Raw genomic sequence first — 23,383 nt, 5'->3', positions numbered from 1 at the left:
ATTGTCAAATTTGTTTTTTGTAAATTGTTTTGTTATAAATCAGGCCATTTGTTCACATTGTTTCACATTTTTCATGTCAGGGTCTTTTATAGCCGACTGTACTTTATGGGTGTTTCTCATTGTTGAAGGCTGTATGGTGGCCTGTAATTATCATTTTAATTGCTTACTAATACTTCATTTTAACTTTTGCCTTGAAAAATGTGACGAACTTTTCATAACTTAATGTATTTTTGCACTTGTGATAAAAAAACATGAAACTTTTCTAACAAAGAAATCAATTCAAGCTTTCCTTATTTCTAGTCTGCTGGTGTTGGAAAAAACAAGAATATTTCTTTAAGATATTTTAACAAGAAATGAAAATGAGAACATTAGGTCAAGATTAATTTACAAATAAATACTTGGTTTGGTGGCAAATATTACAGACATACGCAGGAGCAGAATGTTTAACTATTGAGGACATGCCAAGTGTTTATTCACAAAATACTTACTAAGACTCTAGGACAACCTTATTAATTTCTTACTATTTTTAATATATGCTGATCACAGGAGGAGGTAATACCAATTCCACAGAACCGATAATAGGGAAACTAACCCACAACCACCCAGATTTAAAGGGAACTAACCCACAACCACCAAAACTTAAAGGGAGCATACTACTTGCTGGTAACAAGTTGGTTCATTGGTGTAAAGAAAGATTACCATTGATTTCTTTAGAAATACACAAAACTGCTGACTATGCTTTCAGGCAAAGCCTAGTTCATATAAAATGTTTCAAGCACCATCCTCAATAATGATATAATTAACAAATGATACTTACTTCAAAATCCTGGCATTCTACCATACAAGCATGGCAATAAAAATTCTTCTTGTCTGAGGAACTTTCTTCTTTGGCTTCTTTCTTAATCTATAAAATAAAATAAATGAGGAATGTGTCCATGGGACACAGATGATGCCCCCGCTTGCATATCATATTAAGTTATAAAGGGACATAACTGAAGAACAGTAAAAGTGACACTACCAAAATCTGTACTTGATCTGAGTTTTGTAGTAATAAGTATTGTGTATAAGTTTCATAAAATTTGGTTGAGGCAAACTCAAGTTAGAGAATGGAAAGGAAAAATTCAGCAATTTTTCCATTTGTAAATGGCTTAACTCTAGAATAGTTTAAGTGATGTCACCAAAATTCAAACTTGATCTGTGTTTTGTGGTAATAAGCATTGTGTATAAGTTTTATAACATTTGGTTGAGGCAAACTAAAGTTAGAGAACGGAAACCAACTATGGGACGTACAGACAGACAAGGGTAAAACTTAATGCCCCCTCCGCTTCGGCAGGGGCATAAAATAAATGAAATTCAAATGGTACATAATAAAACTTTAAATCAATAAACAAAGTCTAATTTTAAATAGATATTGTCATTTTTCCAAAGAATCGTAAGATCAAAATATATACATGCTGTTTTGAAACATTTAATATGAGATACTACAATTTCTTAAACATTTTAAAGTTCATTACTGTAAAACATGATACATCATATGAAACAAGAATCAGGCTGTTAGTTTTCTCTTCTGAATCGTTTTACATTTGTGTTTTCAGAGCCTTTTATAGATTACTATGTGGTATGGATTCAGCTAATTGTTGAAGGCCATACAGCTGACCTATAGCTGTTAGCTTCTACAACATTTGGTCTCTGGTAGAGAGTTGTGTCATTGACAATCATACCACATCTTCTTTTTTTTTAAGAAACTGCTTTTTGTATTCTATGAGAGGTTACAAAGTTATCAGGTTCATACTAATGGCAGAATCTCACACCATTAGGGTCAAACTAATTAATATCAATTACCAAAGCAGAATCATCTACACTCCTCCCCTTACTATTCACAGTCACAGTCATTGTTTTGTCTGGTAAATCCATGTCTTTGTTTGGTGTGCTTGGTTTTGTCTCTCCCGACGTCTCTGTATCAGCCTTAGTTGCCAGGTCTACCATTTCAACATCCCTATCTTTCTTCTCAATCTAAAGTGAAAAAAAAAAAAAACCAAAAATTAGCTACTTTATAAAGTTTGACTTGTTCACTCCATGTCCAAATATAGTCCCAATTAGTAGTTGAAACTGTTACTGAAACAATTTTTTTATATGATTTTAGGTCAAATAGAACTGTACCACAAACATATATAATAATGTGAAATTTTTCACCAATTGCTTCCATTCCCCCTCACTAAAACTCATATGATGTTGTTGTCACACATTGAAATTTCAAATATAAATACTTAATATTGTGTATACTTTTTCAAACAATGAAGTTGAAATACCTTTCATTGGTTTCATTATGTTTTATATATTATTTTTCTCCAATTCAATTCTCCCCGTCTTTTTCTCTAGGACTTACTCTTGGCAAAGGTGAGGAAAAATGAACTGAATGAACGTTTTACATGTTTTAAGTAAGATCTATCTTGGATATTCCTGATTCTGGTATTTCGATTATTGTATCTATCAAGTTTCAATCAACAAAGGTTCTTGTTGTTTAAATAAACCAGTGTATCAGGGTAATCCATATGCAACTTTCATTTCTAATGATAGTAAAACTTTTTATAGTGAATAAACTTACCCATGCAAGTTCTGTTGTTGCATTTTCTTCATCTTCTGTAGGTTCTGCTGGATCATACTGTTCTTTCTTTACTTCTTTCTTGTCACTGGATTTATCATGTGACTTATCAGCTGACTTATCACGTGACTTGTCAGCTGACCTGTCATGTGACTGTGATTTTCTGTCTACATTAGAAGTCTTGCCTTTGTCACGAGACCTTCTATCCGAGTTGTGGGATTTTCTATCAGATTCCCTTGATCTTGAAGAATCTACATAAAATTTCACAAGTTCATAACTGATTATTTAGGTTAACTGTTCAAATTTAAGAAAAAAACTAAAATTAATTATATTACCTACCTAGGTACTGTACCTGCAAGACAGAAAATCAGAAAAAGACAAAAAAACCTGATCATACAGGTCATAAGATTTTTCTGATGGTATCAATATAATAGCAGGAAGATCTGGTTCGCCTCCGACTAAATTGCTTGTTAAGATTAAAGATGTGGACTTTTTACAAAATCAACCAGATACATCAATATTATATGTAGGGAATTGGAATAACTGACAAGTGTAACAGTATGAAGATAACAATGTGTTACAGGAACATACACTGTATTTATAGCATTCTCTTAAATCTCTGGAACAGGAAATGTGGCGTTATCTTGAGATAAAAGACCAAGAAAACAGTAACATAAATACATCATTGTCCATCAGAACGGCTCAATATCAGATCAGCTAACAAAGTACAACCTGCAGATTTTTTTATAAACTAGAAAGATGCCAGGGAGACAGTAACTTTTGCTCTTCTTTTGTGTCATCGTCAGCTGCACTGCCACCATCAAATTATTTCAGACTATTTGAATCAGTAAATCACCTAAACAGCATACGAAATTTAAGAATCAAAATTTTAGATTCTAGGTTCAATTTTGTCAAGAAAAGATTTAGTGCAAAATGATGATACATGTTAATCCCATCATTTTCTCACCTCCCAAAAAGCAACTAAAAAAGAATGCTTTAATGTACACATTCTTTCTTAAATGCTTTCTTCTTGTGCTTAAATGAGTAGTAGTTATTTATAATAGAAGAGCAAAGTTTTAAAAAAGTACACATTATAGCAAGCTAGGAAAACAATACCAAAAACCATCCTGACAGAAGTGACAACATTCAATATTATGTGCAAGTAGAAAAAGTTAAAAAAAAAAAATCAATCTGTAACGGTCTCATGGGACACACAAAAACTATTCCTCCCTCATGTCCTCAGCAGTAATATTCTTTATCCTTATTTGGTCTTCATAAAAATCCATCTGTCCATATATCTAAGCTCAATGAAAGAATTTGCTTTGGAAAGACCAACAACTGTTGGGCTGGTTTTTGGTCAGCCCATTCTTGTTAATATTATATGTAACAAAGGCATTGATGTTTGTGTTACATTATAAAAGGAAAAAAGATCATTCTTTGTTATATTAAACAAACATTCATAGTTTCATGAAAAACTGTATACATTTTAGCAATGATCCGAAAGAATCCACAGATTAAGACCACCTATTATACATACAATTTTAATGCATACAAGATCAGCCATCATCAATTCTACAATAATGCCATAAACTAAAACCTTTTCAGTGGACAGGATTAGATAATGTCAGAATTTACATATACTGGTGTTTTACATTCAGTGAGGAATTGGTTATACAGTCAAACCTGTTTATATAAGTCATCCTCAGGACCAGAGAAAACTAGCCTTATCAGAGAGGTGTACTTTTAATTGAGCTTCAAAATGCATAGATATTACCTGCGCTAGACAAGAGGAGGATGACCTGACAAGGCAGGATTTCACTTCATAGAGGTGCCCTTTATAGCAGGTTTGACTGTACTTCATGCACATCATGTGTAAAATGACATGTTTGGATTTATCTTCTTACAAAAAGACACCAAAAAAAATTGTTTACAGAAATTCCAATAGCTGTTTTTGGTCATTCTAGATTTTGTCTCTGAAATAAATCTGTTCTAGAACATTCTCATACATGTATCAATCTAATGTTAAGAACAAGTACTTCAAAGTTGGTGATGATTATAGGGATAGATGGATTTACTCAAGCATAGAATGGCTATGGTATTCACAAATAAAAGAAAATTGGAAAATCAAAGTAAATTTGTCAGTATGCTGAAGTTTAAAGTCTCAGTGGTCGTAAATGACTGCCAGTGTGAAAGTTAAAATCAAATGGTCAATGATGTGTCTTCTTCCACTTGTGACAACCCTTACAAAATCTGACATGTTTATATGAATAATGTTGTATGTATACATGTCCAAGAAGTATTAGCAACACTCTGCTCTTCACTATTGACCTCAATTTTGGTTGAACTTTCACCTCCAAAAACTGGTAAGTGTCAAGTAAAAAAAAAATGATTTGTAAAATACCAGATAGTGCCAAATAAATAAAGCAAAGAACACCAGGCAAAAACAATGAGTAATAATTTCTGGCATTATGTATATACTGCAATTTCTAATTCTTCAAGATGACAATTGTAGAAAAAATGTAAAGATGTTAAATTTATTTATCACTAAAAAGTGTATTTGTATTCAGTGTATGAGCAGTCATAAGGTCCAGGGTATGATCAGAATATCATTCAATAATGTAACTATGTAAAAGACAGAGCAGAAGACAGACAAGATTCAGATGGCCTGCAATGAGTTACCTCCCTTGAAAGGAAGTTACCTGAGTCACGAGGATTCCTTCGATCATTAGTAGATGTACGATCTGGCCTGTTATTCCTGCGATCAGTACCTCTGGATCGACCTCGGCCTTCTGAGCCTCGGTCATTTCTGTTGCCCTGCCGACGAAAATCTTGTGGTGAAGGCTGAAATTTGTAAAGGGGCTAAAGATATAAGATACAAAAATCAATTCAATATAATATGTACATGTGTAAGACACACCATAAATAAATGAATAATGAGAAGAGCAGTAAAGACTGCATGGTTATAGATATGATTGTTTAAAGGTGTACCCTTATATGGAGGGAAGTGATGAATTATTATGACTGACAAAAAATGCAATCAAAGATGTACATTATAACATTACAGATGTGCACTATAGTATATATTATAACTGATAATTATAAGTTTAACTCTGTAATCTAAAACAATTACTGCATCAAATTACTATCAGAAAAAACACACCTGAAACTGATATCAATATATACATAAGTATTCAAACTGTACAAAAATGAATAGCTTCACAGGACAAATCAAGACTAAGACAACCAACCAAGCCAACCTTTAAAACACAAAGACCGTCTTACAGTCAATCTTAAAGACATGTGACCATCCAAACAGAAGACAACACTGAAAACTCAAGATTAATCTGCACATACCAAGAACGATTAGATGTTCTGGAAGGATACAATCTTCCACCGAAAACCAAGGATTTTGGTTGTTCTATAAGCTTAAGGGAACAAACTTTCATTAAAATAAACTGTTGACACAGAGATCTGTGTGAATGATGGTACAGTGCCAAATGATCTCCATGGAAATGAGATATGCCAATGCATACCAAATATCATCGACTTACCATTAGTGGTTCATCTTAAACTAACCTTATCATAAACTCTTGCATGTAAACTAAAAAAAATTTTAAAAACAATAGACATGACTGATGGGAAGTGGCCAAATAATCTCCATTAAAAAATGAGATACATGTGCCAATGCTAATGCAACTGCATAACAATATCATTGATTTTCCAGAAGTGATTCTCCTTCAACTGACCTATTCACAAACTTTAACAAATTATTGACTGTGATAACAGAAACAGCAAACCTAAGTCTTGCTTAAAGCATGTGAAAGACAAGTTCAGTTACTTAGTTAACTGCCATAAAAACCAGTAGTGACTTTAGGTGTTTTGGGAGGAAACAACCTTCTATAAACACATGTGCTTTGAAAAGGTTCAAAATTCCACAGAAACCAGTTGTTCTGAGAGGATAAAAACTTTCATAACAACCAGGAATAGTATTCTAAAAAAGTGTTCTGGAAAGGGAGGAATATACTGTTCTAAAATCAGAAATAGGTACATGAATTTTTAAAGTTTACAGGAGTCATGTGTTTTTTTGTTGTTATATTCAATAGTATTATGCACTATCTCAGCCATTGTGCAGTACCTAAACATGTACATTAGTCAATTTAATATGTCAAAATGATCAAAATGTACCAAACCAATAATAGTTAAAACATTGTTGGGGGTTTCACTGTTATGATATCTGTCATTATATGTGCTGTGTTTAAATGATGACAAAGTTCTCCCATATGAAAACACTGTGCAAAGTGAAGATTTCACCAGCATTTACATATAAAGACAAAAAGATTGAACAAACTTGACTTGTCTGCTACTGATTATTTGAAACAAGACTTGTGACTTATAGGGTGACTTCAGAGTGTTCGTCAGAATGAGGTTTGAATTAAGAAGGATTATTTTCTTTAGCAAAAGCACCAATGTAGTGATAACAGAACTCAACTTTGGCCTTTAAATTCAATAGACATACATTCCACTTGTTATAATTTGAACAAAATCTATGGTTTAAATATGAAATTTTGTACATGTAAATATAGTCATGAAGATTTTGCAAAATGCTGATTTTCTTTTTGAACTTTGAGCTTAAAAACTGTAAGATAAGTAAAACAAAGTTTCTTAACCCTGATGTACAAAATACATGAGATATTGACATTCTAAACTAAAAAAAATAAAGAAGTCTGTCTTTCTCTATTCACTGTCAGACTGACTGTGATGATATACAGAAATATTAGTTTGATAATATATGTCAAAGCTAATCTGTCCTGTATTTTGTTGACACAACTTTGAAAGGCTACCATATCCATGATCTTCAAGGACTTATCTGTTAACTTCTGGCATTGGAATATATGATGCAGGTTAATTTATACTATGAAAGCAAAAATGGATGCTGAAGTAGAGTACATAATTCAACATCTGTTTTTACACATGATACAGGAATACTACAATGTTCTTACAATGGAAGATGTCCTGCAAGTCTTTGTCAACGTTACATGTAGCAAAAACAAAATATCATACAAAAGTATAGTTTAAGCAACAGACAGTGAAATATTCAAACATATAACTGATGATCATGTAAAAAAAGCATGTACATTTATTAGGTCCAATACATTTATCTGTCCATACTCCAACAAAACAAGTTTTAATCAACTGGGCAACAAGGTTTTAGCAGCAGTTTCTTTTTGTCCAAGATATATAATTCCTTTTAGCTGTAATTACTTAATATAAGACCCTTGAAATTGTAGATCTATATTCTACCCTTATTTCAAGCCTTCCTAATATCAGCAATCACTGTCCTGAATTGGTTGAACTAAAGGAAAAACAAAGTACTAACTATGGTGATGTCTGCCCATCTGTTATAATGCAATATAAACTGTAGTAATTTTGCCATGTAGACTTGTACAGAAGATAATAATTACAGATTGACCTGGATTCAAATTTCCTTTTGCCTTTCAAAACATCATGATCCATCTATGTACCGGTACATGTACATTTCTACCATGCCTTATTATTAAAGTTGATATACACTTTGCAGCAATCTAGAGACAATTGTAAGTCAAATGAGTTTTTTGTATCTCACCTCTTGAGAAGATAGCAGAGACACTGGCCTATTGAGAGGTTATTTATAAGTTATGGGCCATCAAAACAATTAAGAGAAAAACATAATTAGGAAGGTATTTAAATTCATATTTATCTATGATGTTAATGGGGTCATTATAACTGTGTAATTTTGCTTGATCAGCCATGAAAGGTATATTTCCGTATCAAAAGACATGCAAGAACACATATGTGATGAAGAAATAAATTAAAGTTGAAACAAATTTTGCGAGCAGAACAAAAAAACTTCACTGAATGTCATATACAACTTTGGTTTTGTCATAATAAAAGACAATGCAACCATTGTCTATCAAAAAAAAAGTATCTATTGAAACCCAAGAATGTTTGTATTGGACTCATTTTTTTACAAACAGCCTTCATGTGATAGGTAGGTTATCAGTGCTGTGAATTTTGTACATGTATTACAATAACTGAAGAAAAACAAATGTTGGGTTCACCTCAATAAGACGTAACAGTCACCAAAACAACACGTCCAAAAAGTGCCCTAATCATATAAAGACTAATGACATAATTTTTTAAATTGAGAAATTCATAGACCAGAAAAATACCAATTCACCGGTAAGCCATATCATGTATATGTATATGTGTGAAAGAGTATACATGTAGTAGTAAAAATGATAAATAAGGCATTTTGTATAACCTCTTTTGATAATATGGTGCTCCAACATGAGCAACACATGAAAGTCTTTCTGAATCTGTTATGCTGAAAAAAAGGCATGCAAGACTGATCATCATGTAAAAATTATCAAATACAGACATATTCCAAACACTTGACTACTGTAAATTCAGAAATTATTGTGAGGTTTTTATTAATGCGAATAATGCGACTTGGTGAGTATCGTAATAATAATAAATTGCTTCGCCCAATTTACTTCTGGATACTATCTTATGATCATAAACAAGCTTCTGTCCAACTTTGGTAGAAATCCAGGATAATTGAAGAAAGTTATTAAAATTTCAATAACTTTAACCACAGGGTGAATATTTGTGGACGCCGACGACGACAACGACGGAATGTAGGATGGCTATGTCTCGCTTTTGCGTCAAAAGTCGAATTCTTATATATAATACATATATCTGTATGCAGGTTTTAATGAAATCGCAATAATTAAACTCGCATTATTGTCCATTTTTCAAAAATCGCAATAATAAATGCAAGCAATAATTTCTGAATTTATAGGACCAATAATTGGACTAATCCTAAAGACACAACCTGCAACCATAGTAATTTACACTACATAATGTATCAACATGATTCTTTTAATGTTCTGAAGTTAATAAATATGTACTAGACATGTATTTGCTAAAGTTTTTTTCTAAATGCTGAAGTTTTTTCTTATAGGTGGCTTTATTTAGAATTTGTCTATAATCATAAACTTTTTTCAGGGAACACACAGTAAAATAATAAGTTGTTTCCTTCATCTAAATGGCAGTCGAAAAATAACAAGTACATTGTTCTTCTCGCATTTCTAGGCTATTAAGTGGAATAGAAATCCTACAAACAATTCTCTTCATTTGTGTGACTGTTGCAATAGAAATTTTCTACCAATCTATCACTATATATTTTGCATAAGAATTTTAAAAGTACGTAATTTCTACTTTGACAGTAAGTATTTCATTTTCTAACCCTCTACAACTATGAAATATACAAAAACTCCAACTCACCCCACTGTTCCTCCTGAATTTTTTCGGTCCACCTTGATCTCCCCTTCCACCACGTCCTCCACCTTGATCCCTTCCACCACGTCCTGTCCTTTTACCAAGAAGACCTTGTCGATTTGTTCTGACATCAAAGAGAGAAGGAATGGTCGACTTCCCACCCACAGGTGGTCCTTGTCCAAGTAAACCTTGCATATTACCACCACCTGGTCCTATCATACCTTGATTCTGACTTGGTCGTCCCTGACCTGTAATATTCTGCATACTTCCTCCCTGAGACCCCCTCATATTTGGCATGTTGCCCCCTGGCTGACCCATCAGACTTTGAATACTTCCTCCTTGCTGTCCCATCATGCCTTGTAAGTTCCCTCCTTGCTGTCCCATCATGCCTTGTAAGTTACCACCTTGCTGTCCCATCATGCCTGACATATTGCCTCCTTGCTGTCCCATCAGACTTTCCATACTTCTTTCTTGCTGTCCCATCATGCCTTGCACGTTTCCTCCTTGCTGTCCCATTATGTTTTGCATATTTCCAACTTGTTGTCCCATCAGGCTTTGAACATTTCCTCCTTGCTGTCCCATAATACTTTGTACATTTCCTCCTTGCTGTCCCATTATGCTTCTCATGCTACCACCTTGTTGTCCCATCAAACTTTGAACATTTCCTCCTTGTTGTCCTATAATGCTTTGCATATTTCCTTGTCCAATAATGCTCTGCGCATTTCCTCCTTGCGTTTCAACTCTCTGACCTTCCTGTCCAAATACAGCTTGCTGCATGTTACTTAGCAGACTATTTCCAGCATCTAAAAGGTTTCTACTGGAGACACTAACAGATGATCTATTCATATCATCCCCAAATAGTGAACTTCTTCCCATATCTTGTCTAAGGTGAGGTTTTCCTCTGCTGTCACTTAACATTAAACTTTGACTGTCACCAAGATGAGAACTCCTGCCACCAAGATTAGAACTCCTGCCACCAAAGTCTTGATCATCAAATATTCTCCTATTATTTCTCCTGTCATCTTGACTAAAATTATCATCCATCAAACTACGACTTACTTTTTGAGCCAAATAACCACTTCCACTTGCTGATGTACTATCACTGGGCATGCTCCTTCTGTTTTCATGATAACTACGATCCTGAATAAGGTCTCCAGGTAAACTATTTCTCCTACCATCATCTATGTCATTCCTATCAAATCCACCCCCAAGTAAATTTGATCTGTTACCCATTAGACTGGAACTTTCCATATTGTTAAGGAGGCTAGCTCTACTTGAATTAATTTGTTGTTGTTGCTGCTGTTGTTTCATTAATAAGCTGTTCATCAATTGTAACTGTGATTCCCTAACTTGATTACTTTGGTTGTCTATCTTCATCTGATTCTGAGTAGGCCTCATCGTTCCCTGCATCCCTGGTGACACATTACGCATTCTCCCTCCTGGAGGCGACATGGGCTGTGGTTGTTTAAATTGACCAGCATTTCCTCCCATTGCCATCATGCTAGGTCCAGTTCCTAGAATACCCGGCCCAGCATTTAGTTGTTGTTGTCTTTGTCGCCCTAGGTTACCACCTATCATACCACCTTGTCTACCTTGTGAGCCACCTCTACCTCTGCCTCGATTTCTGTTCATAATGGTATTTATAGCCTACAATGAAATTAAAATTCTCTTACTGTAAACATATTTTATTAAAGAAATTGTTATAATATATAGCTACAAGGGTAAAGACATAAATACGAAATATACAAAAGATTCAATAACTGGGATTAGGAAACAAGAGCAGTGCTCTTATATAAATCCGTCTCCCTAAAATTCTTTTAATCTATTACAGTATTGGATTCACTGAATCCTACAAAATCTGGAATATTAGCGCATTATTTTTGTCTGTTGGTACACATGTTTAAGTCAAATATCACAAGTGTTAAATCTTTTAACTTTCAAAGTGGCAGTTGACTGTGAATTTTTTCTAAATTTACCATACAACTTATTGTTATTTCGCATTGCTTTTCCTAATATTTCATCTTACTTTTGACAATCACTGATATTTTGTACTTTTATGCCTATTGTCAACTTAAAACTATTGTCTGATCGGTTGTCAGGGTGAATATTCGAAAGTAAAAAAAACATTAAAAAATAAAATTTAAATTCATTATTTCATGGAAGAGCAGACTAAAAATTTTCAGAGGTTGAAGACGAAAAACCCTAAATAGTACACAAAAATGAGAATTTTTTGAAGATATGCATTTTTAAGATCCATTTGTAAAGTCTGTCATCATGTCCTTTTTGTTATTTTGTATTACAAATTTGTTATTCAAACACACCTACTCTCTTGTTTTGACTCATTAGAAAGGTATTTCGCTTGACCCATATATTTTATTTTTTGATACTGTGAATTTTAAATGTTATTACATTAAAATGTAGCCTAAATATATACAAGAGTGCACACGCTGAAATGTCTCGCCTTCTTTACTAATCATTTATATTATGTTGATAGTCCTAAATATAAAGCTTTATTACAACTGTCACATAAACTTAACATTAACCAAGTAAACTAAACATTGACCAATGAACCATGAAAATGAGGTCAAGGTCAGATGAACCATGCTAGGCAGGCATGTACAGCTAACAATTCTTCCATACAACAAATATAGTTGACCTATTGTTTATAGTTTAAGAAAAACAGACCAAAACACAAAATCTTAACACTGAGCAATGAACCTTGAAAATGAGGTCAAGGTCAAATAAAACCTGCCTGACTGACATATAGATCATAAAATATTTCCATACACCAAATATAGTTGAACTATTGCATATAGTATTAGAAAAAAAGACCAAAACTCAAAAACTTAACTTTGACCACTGATCCATGAAAATGAGGTCAAGGTCAGATGACACCTGCCAGCTAGACATGTACACCTTACAATCATTCCATACACCAAATATAGTAGACCTATTGCATACAGTATAAGAAAAACAGACCAAAACACAAAAACTTAACACTGAGCAATGAACCTTGAAAATGAGGTCAAGGTCAAATAAAACCTGCGTGACTGACATATAGATCATAAAATATTTCCATACACCAAATATAGTTGAACTATTACATATAGTATTAGAAAAAAAGACCAAAACTCAAAAACTTAACTTTGACTACTGAACCATGAAAATGAGGCCAAGGTCAGATGACACCTGCCAGCTAGACATGTACACCTTACAATCATTCCATACACCATTTATAGTTGACCTATTGCATACAGTAATAGAAAAAAAGACCAAAACTCAAAAACTTAACTTTGACCACTGAACCATGAAAATGAGGTCAAGGTCAGATGACACCTACCAGTTGGACATGTACACCTTACAATCATTCCATATACCAAATATAGTAGACCTACTGCTTATAGTATCTGATATATGGACTTGACCACGAAAACTTAACCTGGTTCACTGATCCATGAAATGAGGTCGAGGTCAAATGAAAATTGTCTGACGGGCATGAGGACCTTGCAAGGTACGCACATACTAAATATAGTTATCCTATTACTCATAATAAGAAAGAAATTAACATTACAAAAAATGTTGACTTTTTTTTCAAGTAGTCACTGAACCATGAAAATGAGGTCAAGGACATTGGACATATGACAGACGGAAACTTCGTAACATAAGGCATCTATATACAAAGTATGAAGCATCCAGGTCTTCTAGCTTCTAAAATATAAAGCTTTTAAGAAGTTAGCTAACGCCGCCGCCGTAGCCGCCGCCGGATCACTATCCCTATGTCGAGCCTGCGACTTTTTCCCTATGTCGGGCTTTCTGCGACAAAAGTCGCAGGCTCGACAAAAAATAATAGAATATGAAGCCAGATGGTGTATCAAATATTTTTGCTTTATACGTTTTCAAAATCTAGATAAAACAGTCGATCAACTCAAACACGCCTGAACATAAAAAAACGTTGCCAGGAGCAGAGATGCAAATTAATGCTTTAAAAGATAAATCTTTTATCTTTCTGTGGAATTTTTTTAGACGAAATTTATGTTTATGCATAAAAAAGATCCTCAAGTATTGCACCTACACCATATACAAGCAACTGTTACAGCCGATTTCATTGAGTGTGTAGGAAAAGGTAAAATCTTTGGTTTGCTTGCTTGCTAGCTGAACCGTGAAGTCATTATTAAGTTAGGTAAACTACCCTCCTTTATGAGTAGATTAGTCCAACAGACAGATAGAATTGGTTATCTGTGGGACTAGTCTACTCATAAAGGAGGGTAGTTTACCTAACCTAATAATGACTTCACGGTTCAGCTAACAAGCAAGCTAACCAATGATAATACCTATTCCTACACACTCAATGAAATCAGCTGTAAGTGAAAATTTGTCTTTAATTTACAAGTTTACAAAATTCTTGAAACTCCATACTATAAATTAAGTATAAACATATATATTAGATGCAAAAAATCATAAATAAAGCACCTACATTAAACTTTTAAAGCCCATAGAAACAGATATAAACAATTCAAATTTACCAAGAGTTACATTTCTTTTATTTAATTTCAACTGTACAGCAGCCTGATCTGAGGATTGGCAAAATCCCTGGGTTTTATGAGTATTGCCCAGCCAAGTGGGAAATACTGGGAAAACCCAGGTTTTACTGTGTTTTAATGGGTAAAAGTTTAAACTGGGCAATACTGGGTAATATGAAAGACTGGTTTGTATTTTTAAGAGGATCCAGTAATCAATTACAAATGCAATACATAAAAGATGTATATACAAGACATACTATTTTAATTTATTAGCTCATTTGTTTGAGCTTTTTTGAAAATGTTTATATTTAAGAAAGTATCAGCTCTGTCTACTCACATGAATATACAATGATTGACAGGTAGAATACACACTATCTTGCCTATTGACAACAGCAGTACCAACTATTGTGCTAAGCTCAAACTACACACTAAATCAAACTATTGATTGACAGGATGATTTCATAATATTGAAGACAAATATACTGACTTTCAGGCAATGGAATACTTTTCCCAAAATAATCTATTGAAACTCTATTTCAAACTGAAAATTTTTGGTTATCAAAGAACATTCTTACAGAAAGTATATAAATCCTCATAGCAAATTTTCAAATTTAGCCTTAATAATATCACATTAGACTCAATCTGAGAAGTAGGCATGATATGTGGTAGTCTCGAAGAAAGATAAGAAGACAGTACATAAAAAATAATATTCTCTTAACATTAAATTATCAAGAAAACTATTTTGTCAGCAATGAATTTAACTTGATTGTGTATACATAATAATGGAATTTGTGTATACTTTTAGATGTGATTCTACAGTAAAACATGTTTTCATAAAACATTATACATGTTATAATTTGTAGTCTGTAAATTCAGAAATTATTGCTAGGTTTTCATTATTGCCAATAATGCAACTGAGTGAGTATCGTAAAAATAAGAACTCGCATTCTGATATCTGATATATATATATACATGTATATCTGTATGCAGATTTTCTTGAAATCACAATAATTAATCTCGCATTTTTGACCATCCTTCAAATATCGCAATAATAAATGCATGCAATAAAATCTGAATTTACAGTATATAAAGAAAAACCATACATTGTCTCGAAAATATAATTTTATTTGTACTCGGCTCAAAACAGGATAGAAAAGCTCGGCAAAGCCCGCTTTCTACCTGTTTCTAAACAACTCTTATAACTGTTCCAAATGAAATATTTTAGGGTAAAAACCATCATTTTTTAATTTGTAGCAGACAACGTAAAATTTCGGCAAGCCTGTATTGTTTATTGACATCATAAATAAAACTGTACAGAAACAGATTGTCAACGTCATAAACAAGGCGATATACGGTCAGTGACTGTATATCACAAATGAATATACGGTCAATGCAATTTGACTGCAAAAAAAGCACAGCTGCAGTATATATATATATATACCTGTTACTATGCAATGTAAGATGTGCACTGTCCATGTACATTAAACTGAAGAATTCATGAATATTTTACTAAAGCTTAAATTTGCTGCACATGATCAGTCTTATTAGGAAGGGTGTTGCAAGAAATGAATCTGTAATCAAAAGTTTGCTGCTATGCAAGATGCATTTGGTACAGCTGTTCTCAATGACTGATTTGTGTACAATGTGTCAATTATTTCAAAGGAACAAATAATAGTGTATTTGGTTTCTGGTATCATTGGGTTGCTGTCTCTTCCATGTATCATCTACATGTACATCTCTTTTGCAAAAATTTGAAGGGTGTAATTCATAAATTATAAAAAAATGTAAAATAAAATGATAAAAATTAGGCAAATCCGACTTAAAAATAAAACTTTGAATTTTAAAAACTCTACCTTTGAAGTAAATCAAATATGAAATTTGTTATAGTAGTAACCTATTTTTGTCTTTTAAACATAAAGCAAATGATCAAGACTATTAAAAATACTTTCAACTTTAAAAACTCTTTGAAGTAAATATGAAATATTTTATAGTTACCTTTTAGAGCTTTTATACAAAAATGTTCATGACAGTTTATCCTCTGTAAAGATTTAAGTACTAAACTTAGTACAAGAGTACTTAAAAAAGATTCTCCTACATTTAGCTGTACCTGCTTTTGTACTTACCAAAAGATGATTAAGATTAAATAAGTATACCGGTGGTATTGTATTGACTGGCATCGATGCCACGATAGGAGCCACTTTTTGTCCAGATGAAACAGTTACAGTATTAGTCTGCATGGCAAAGGATGTTGAATCCAAATGTAAAATTTTAGCTGGGATTCCTTTTAATTAGTATGCTTTTCTTTACTTATATTGTGTATGACTGAGGCACTGATGGGGTACAATGTATTTTAAAGATAGTACATGTAGGTTTCATTATTTTCAATTATTTAAAACATATATAATATTCATTAGTTAGCCTTAAATGTAATTATATAATATGTCATTGAGCTTCAAAAATAAAAAAAAACTTAGGTAGATGTAAAACGTAAGATATTTATAATTTTATTTCTGACCCTCACAATTCATTCTGTCCTGCTTACCACCTCCTAATAAACAAAAAACAAGTTTAATTAAAACACATAATGATCCTGCCATGAATTATTAATATTAATGAAAGAAAAGTTACAAATGAACTATTTGCTGAACGCCCTGAGGCTCAACTTGATAGTTGTAAAGTGTTGATTTTTACACTTATTCATTAAACATGTTAAAAGTTAGATAACATCATGCAATATCATTAAATTAATTATTTCAAACCTTTATTTTCACCTAATTAGACCATGCTAAATTTACTGTAAATGTTCATTGCAAATATTTACAATCCAAAGTTATTTGCATATAAATGATGTTATTCCAGTTTTGCTAATTAAGAAACAAGACATGATGGTTTTTATACAAAAAATTATACTTGTAAAATACAAATACAAATAAATGGGGCACAAACAATGCTCCCGCTTGCATATAAAGTTACATAGGGACATATAACTCAAGCACGGTAAAAGTGATGCTACCCAAATTCTTACTTGATCTGAGTTTTGTGGTAATAAGCAATGCGTTTAAGTTTCATAAACTTTGGTTGAGGCAAATTTAAGTTAGAGAACAGAAAAGAAAAATTCAGCAATTTTTCTTTTTGTAAAGGGGCATAACTCTAGAACGGTATAAGTGAAGCCACCAAAATTCAAACTTGATCTCACAGGCACTTGTCTCAGAAAATAAAAATCCTATATACCTTGATATAACATAAGGTACTTAACTCGCATTTTTGAAAAATGTCACCCGGTCGCAAAATTCCGTTATATTTCGATTTCTCGGTTGTCAACCCCACTAAAACTTGTTATGCCGTAAATCTAAATAGATTTATCTACATACATGATGGTGTATAACACGCCTACATTTGTTGTCGGAATCATTCGTAGCAGGCCTACCCAAGTATGTCAACCGTAATTATTTTGTCTACAACCACTTGATTGGAAATTAAAGACTTGCAGTAAAGGTATCTTTCCACTCTCTTTATATATCTCGGTTTCCGATTGGTCAAATTTTATGGGACGGTCTATTTTTCTCAGAGTTATCTGATCTATCTAATTTCATATTGGTAAAATTAAACGTTTATCAGAGTTATCTGATCTTATCTCATTTCATATGTAAAGTCCAGAGAGAGTCTGAATGACATTGATGGAATGGGAAAATTTGAGTTTAAAAATAGAAACTTGTAACTCATTAGAATCCGTTTCCGTTCGCCCTGATTCGCTTTCGCCCTAATACCTGTTCGCCCTGATTTCTATTTTAATTTGTTGTCTAGTATAATATATATTATTTGAATTAATTATGTTAAAGTTTGTTGAAAATTCTGCCGAAATATTTGGTCAGATCATACGTTTTAGTACTTCATATGAATTCGTACTATGCATTCTTTTTCAATGGAAATTGTGACGTCATGTTTATGTCGTATTGATGCTACCAGATAATGATTTTTCTTTTGATTTGCATTGAATATTCTTGCCAGAATATTCATCATGTTGAATGTGGACAGTATTTTGAAGAAGAAGAAAGTTCAGGGGGGGGGGGGGGGGGGGGGGGGGGGGGGGGGGTGCCTGATTAATGCTCCAAAACAAAAACTTTTTTTTTAATTTCTTTAATTTCAATGTTTATTCATGAATTTGGAGATATACATTTTTAATATTTACCATTCAAATATCTGAATAAGATAACAAAACTTTAAATCAAACCATTAATATTATTTTTTTTATAAAAATTAGGGCGAACGGACCAAGGGCGAACGGACTCTATGGGCGAACGGACTCAGGGCAAACATGTAATTAGGGCGAACGGACCCGATACCAACTCATTAGACATTATACCTCAAATAACACTTGTTAGATTTTTTTTCACAGAATCTTTAACAAATTTACTATCTGGATGATAAGTTCTATTCAGACAAAAACTAACAGTTGTTTTTTTAAATACTTTTTATAATCAATCATTTTTTGTGAGTCTTATATTTCCAATCTGGTGTTGGTAGACGAAATAATTACGGTTGACATACTTGGGTAGGACTGCTACGAATGATTCTGACAACAAAGGTAGGCATTTTATACACCATTGTGTAGATAAATCAATTTAGATTTTCAGCATAACAAGTTTTAGTGGGGTTGACAACCGAGAAATTGAAATATAACGGAATTTCGCGACCGGGTGACATTTTTCAAAAATGCGAGTTAAGTACCTTGTGTTATATTAAGGTATATAGGATTTTTTTTTCTGAGACAAGTGCCTGTGCTTGATCTGTGTTTTGTGGTAATAAACTTGTGTATAAGATTCATTACATTTGGTTGAGGCAAACTTGTAAGAGAACAGAAAGAAAAAATTCAGAAATTTTTCCATTTGTAAAGGGCATAACTTTACAAAGGTATAAGTGACGCCACCCTAATTAGAACTTGATCTGAGTTTTGTAGTAATAAGCATTGTGTTTAAGTTTCATAACATTAGGTTGAGGCAAACTTAAGTTAGGGAGCTACCATTTGATTTTTATGGGGGGGCTAGGATGAAATTTGAAAAAAATAGGCAGGACAGGAGTTTTGAGTAAAAAAAAGGCAGGATGAGACACTTCCAAAAAAAAAAGTCAGGATGACAATTTAGGTAAAAAAAAGTCAGGATAAACTTTAAAAAAAAGGCAGGACCGAACAGAGTGAAAAATAAAAAGGCAGGACAGAGATTACAACTAAAAAAAAAAATGCAGGACAAATTTTTTTATCCTAGCCCCCCATAAAAATCAAATGGTAGCTCCCTTAGAGAACAAATAGAAAAATTCAGCAATTTTCCATTTGTAAAGGGGCATAACTCTAGAACAGTAATAGTGACCCCACCAAATTTCATTCTTGATCAGTGTTTTGTGGTAATAAGCATTGTATATAAGATTCATAAATTTTGGTTCAGGCAAATTTAAGTTAGAGAGCAGAAACAAAAAAATCAGCAACTTTTCCATTTGTAAAGGGGCATAACTCTAGAAAGGTAAAAGTGACGCAACAAAAATTCAAACTTGATCTGTGTTTTGTGGTAATAAGCATTGTTTATAAGATTCATAACATCTGGTTGGGGCAATCTAAAGTTAGAGAACGGAAACCAACTTCGGGACGTACACACGTATGAACAGGCGAACAAGGGTAAAACTTAATGCCCCCACTGCAATGGCGGGGGCATAAAAATAATGTTGAAAAATATGGACCGACAAAGTTACATTAACATGATTAAATGGTTAACATTCGAATATCTATATTTAACATGGGTTGAAAATTCCAAGTGACTACACATACATGTACCATGTGTACGAGAATAGTCATGTAATCTGAAATTTTAATCTCTTTAAATCAAACCATAGAGGATGGACAACATTCCTCACACAGCATATTGATTTGTCTTACATGTACATTATCGATTGGTCACAGCCATGACATGTCATCAATTATAAGCAATTTGTGGTGTAACATCACTTGATGGGAATATAATATTTATCCCCATAATTCCCTGGAGATTATTTCAAACTAACTGGGAATGGACATTCATTATATATAATTAAATACATGTACTCATTTAGTGGTTTTGTATATTTGATTTTCAGTTTTTATTTGCTACAAAATTTTAGTAACTTTTTTCTCTCAAAATAATTTATATTGGACTCTTTCATGTCTTTTGTCAGTTGTTATTCCTCAAAATTGAGATACATCAGAATGTAAGCAAGCCCTCCAATGCACAAATTATGCACATTCCAAAAATAAAAAGCTCATTTATTTGGTTTTTCGGGTGACAAAATTTAATGAAAACTTTGAATAGAGCTAAAATATACAAACAATTGTTTTTGAACCTTAAGTTAACATATCATCTTAAAATGATGTATTTCCCATTTGGTAATAGTGGTAAAATTTAAATTAAAGTTAAAAAGTGCAATATCAGAAATATCTGACTCACAACAAGACATTAAAAGTTATATAGGATTCGAATGTATGTACATGAAGAGTAACTCTTTGATCAATTGTCTTTTTTAATAGACAAGCAACTTAAATGAATAAAGCATCCCCTTTTCTGGAGATACATGTAGAACATTTCGAAAGATAGTATCCAAAAGTAAATTTTATAGAAAAAAATCCTGTTTTTCTGTATTTTACTTATAAATGGACTTAGTTTTTTCTGCCAGTTAACATTACATTCACTCTGTGGTTAAAGTTTTAAAAATTTTAATAACTTTCTTAATTATATAAACTATCCTGGATTTGTACCAAACTTGGACAGAAGCTTGTTTATGATCAAAAGCTAGTATCTAGAAGGAAATTTTGTAAAAATATATTTCCTGTTTTTCCGTATATTACTTATAAATGGACTTAGTTTTTCTTCCAGTTAACATTACATTCACTCTGTGGTTAAAGTTTTAAAAATTTTAATAACTTTCTTAAACTATCCTGGATTTGTACCAAACTTGGACAGAAACTTGTTTATGATCAAAAGCTAGTATCTGGAAGGAAATTTTGTAAAAATTTATTTCCTGTTTTTCCGTATATAACTTATAAATGGACTTAGTTTTTCTTCCAGTTAACATTACATACAGTCTGTAGTTAAAGTTTTCAAAACATGTATTAGATTCATAAACCATTCTGGACTTATACCAAACTTGGACAGAAGCTTCTTACAATCAAAAGATAGTATCTATATAGGAAAATTTTGAATAATTTTTTCCCCATTTTTGTTGAGCCTGTGACTAGCAGCAAAAGAAGGCGAGACACTGGGTTCCTCGGAACCCTTACGAATTTTTAACATATGTACATTGTCATGTACATGAGCTTAAGAAAAAGGACAAAAGACGAGGCTTGCTGAGCTTTTCTCCTATTTCATAGCGAGTACAAATACATTCTATATTTCCAACAATGTACATACATGTGCATATTGTTTTTATCCTGCAATTGACACCTAGCACTTGAAGCTTTAGTTGTTTAATCCAAATCATTGTCTCTGATTTTTCAAAGAAATCAACATACAGTTAAAACGCAAACCGCAAAGTGGACCCCAAAATGAACTGTTACGTAAAAACAAATATCCACATTACGGCTTGCTCAACGTGGAAGCAGGATAACAGGAGACTTTATTACAAATAAAGCAAAAATTTATTTATGTACGTGTTATTTGTACAATTAGTTGGTTGATTTAAGGATAAATATATATACAAAATCAATCAGTAACCTTTAAGGCTTGAAACACTGTCAGTTTAAATCTATAAAAACTAAATATTTGTGGTTCAATATTAAAATATATCAAATTTAGATCATGATCAGAAGCAAAATAAATATTGAATTTTAAATCAGTTTTGAAAAATATGATAAACTTTAGTTGACATTCAAAATCATATAGGGCCTTCCTCTTTTCTATCCGGTGTCTTGGATCAATACTTATCTTTAAATTGAGCTCAGACTCAAAAGTGTCTGTTTTTATTAAAGTTTAATTCAAATGTAAACCTTTTTTATCAAAATAAGACATTTATTAACTGCAGGGCATACACCATTAAATCAAAGCATATATACATTAATTCCTAACTGTCCGCTTGACACCTTGTGTATTTTAGACGATTGGTTATTAGGACTACTTCGATGACTGGATATCATTTAAGTTATTTTTATGAAGAAGTGATATCAGTTAATATAATCAGCTGTTTATAAACATGGCTTCAACGTTGAGGTGGACGGATAGTGCGAGACTAGGAAAGGCACTAAAAAGACCGTCTCACACGTCCGACCAAGTTAAAGGGCAGCAGAAAGGATGATCTCTTAAACTCTTTGAAGTCAAATTTGAATGAGAAATTAATTTAAACAAAATGTTTGAATTTTGCTGACATCACTTTTACCGTTCTAGAGTTATGCCCCGTTACAAATGGAAAAATTGCTGAATTTTTCGTTTCTGTTCTCTTACTTAAGTTTGCCTCCACCAAATATTATGAAACTTATGCACAATGCTTATTTATACAACAAAACACAGATCAAGTTTGAATTTTGGTGGCGTCATGGAGGGGGCATTAAGTTTTACCCTTGTCCATCCATATGTCCCGAATTTGGTTTCCATTCTCTAACTTAAGTTTGCCTCAACCAAACGTAATGAATCTTATACACAATGCTTATTACCACAAAACACAGATCAAGTTTGAATTTTGGTGGCGTTATTTCTACCGTTCTAGAGTTTTGCCCCTTTACAAATGGAAAAATTGCTGAAATTTTCTTATCTGTTCTTTAACTTAAGTTTGCCTCAACCAAATTTTATGAAACTTATACACAATGCTTATTACCACAAAACTCAGATGAAGTAAGAATTTGGGTAGCATCACTTTTACTGTTTCATGAGTTATGTCCCTTTATATTGTTTATGCAAGCGGGGCATCATCTGTGTCCCATGGACACATTCCT

At 32.7% G+C, this 23,383-nt stretch overlaps 1 protein-coding gene across 2 annotated transcripts in view; it reads right to left on the bottom strand.

Annotated features, from left to right (window-relative positions):
* LOC127729222 (uncharacterized) overlaps positions 1-23,383 on the bottom strand; it is a 42,123-nt gene that overhangs the window by 8,191 nt on the left and 10,549 nt on the right. For both annotated transcript variants that reach the window (XM_052236943.1, XM_052236944.1), the window contains exons 2-6: positions 9,929-11,569; positions 5,302-5,443; positions 2,606-2,853; positions 1,843-2,013; positions 818-904 (exon numbers count right to left, since the gene is read on the bottom strand). In XM_052236943.1, coding sequence (XP_052092903.1) covers positions 818-904; positions 1,843-2,013; positions 2,606-2,853; positions 5,302-5,443; positions 9,929-11,554 — 2,274 coding nt within the window. In that variant the 5' untranslated portion in view covers positions 11,555-11,569. The remainder of the gene's footprint in view (positions 1-817; positions 905-1,842; positions 2,014-2,605; positions 2,854-5,301; positions 5,444-9,928; positions 11,570-23,383) is intronic.

The sequence above is a fragment of the Mytilus californianus genome, unplaced genomic scaffold (assembly GCF_021869535.1).
Source record: "Mytilus californianus isolate M0D057914Y unplaced genomic scaffold, xbMytCali1.0.p SCAF_2, whole genome shotgun sequence".
Lineage (NCBI taxonomy): Eukaryota > Metazoa > Mollusca > Bivalvia > Mytilida > Mytilidae > Mytilus > Mytilus californianus.
The sequence above is the reverse complement of the archived record's forward strand: the minus strand, read 5'-3'. Positions and strand labels throughout refer to the sequence as shown.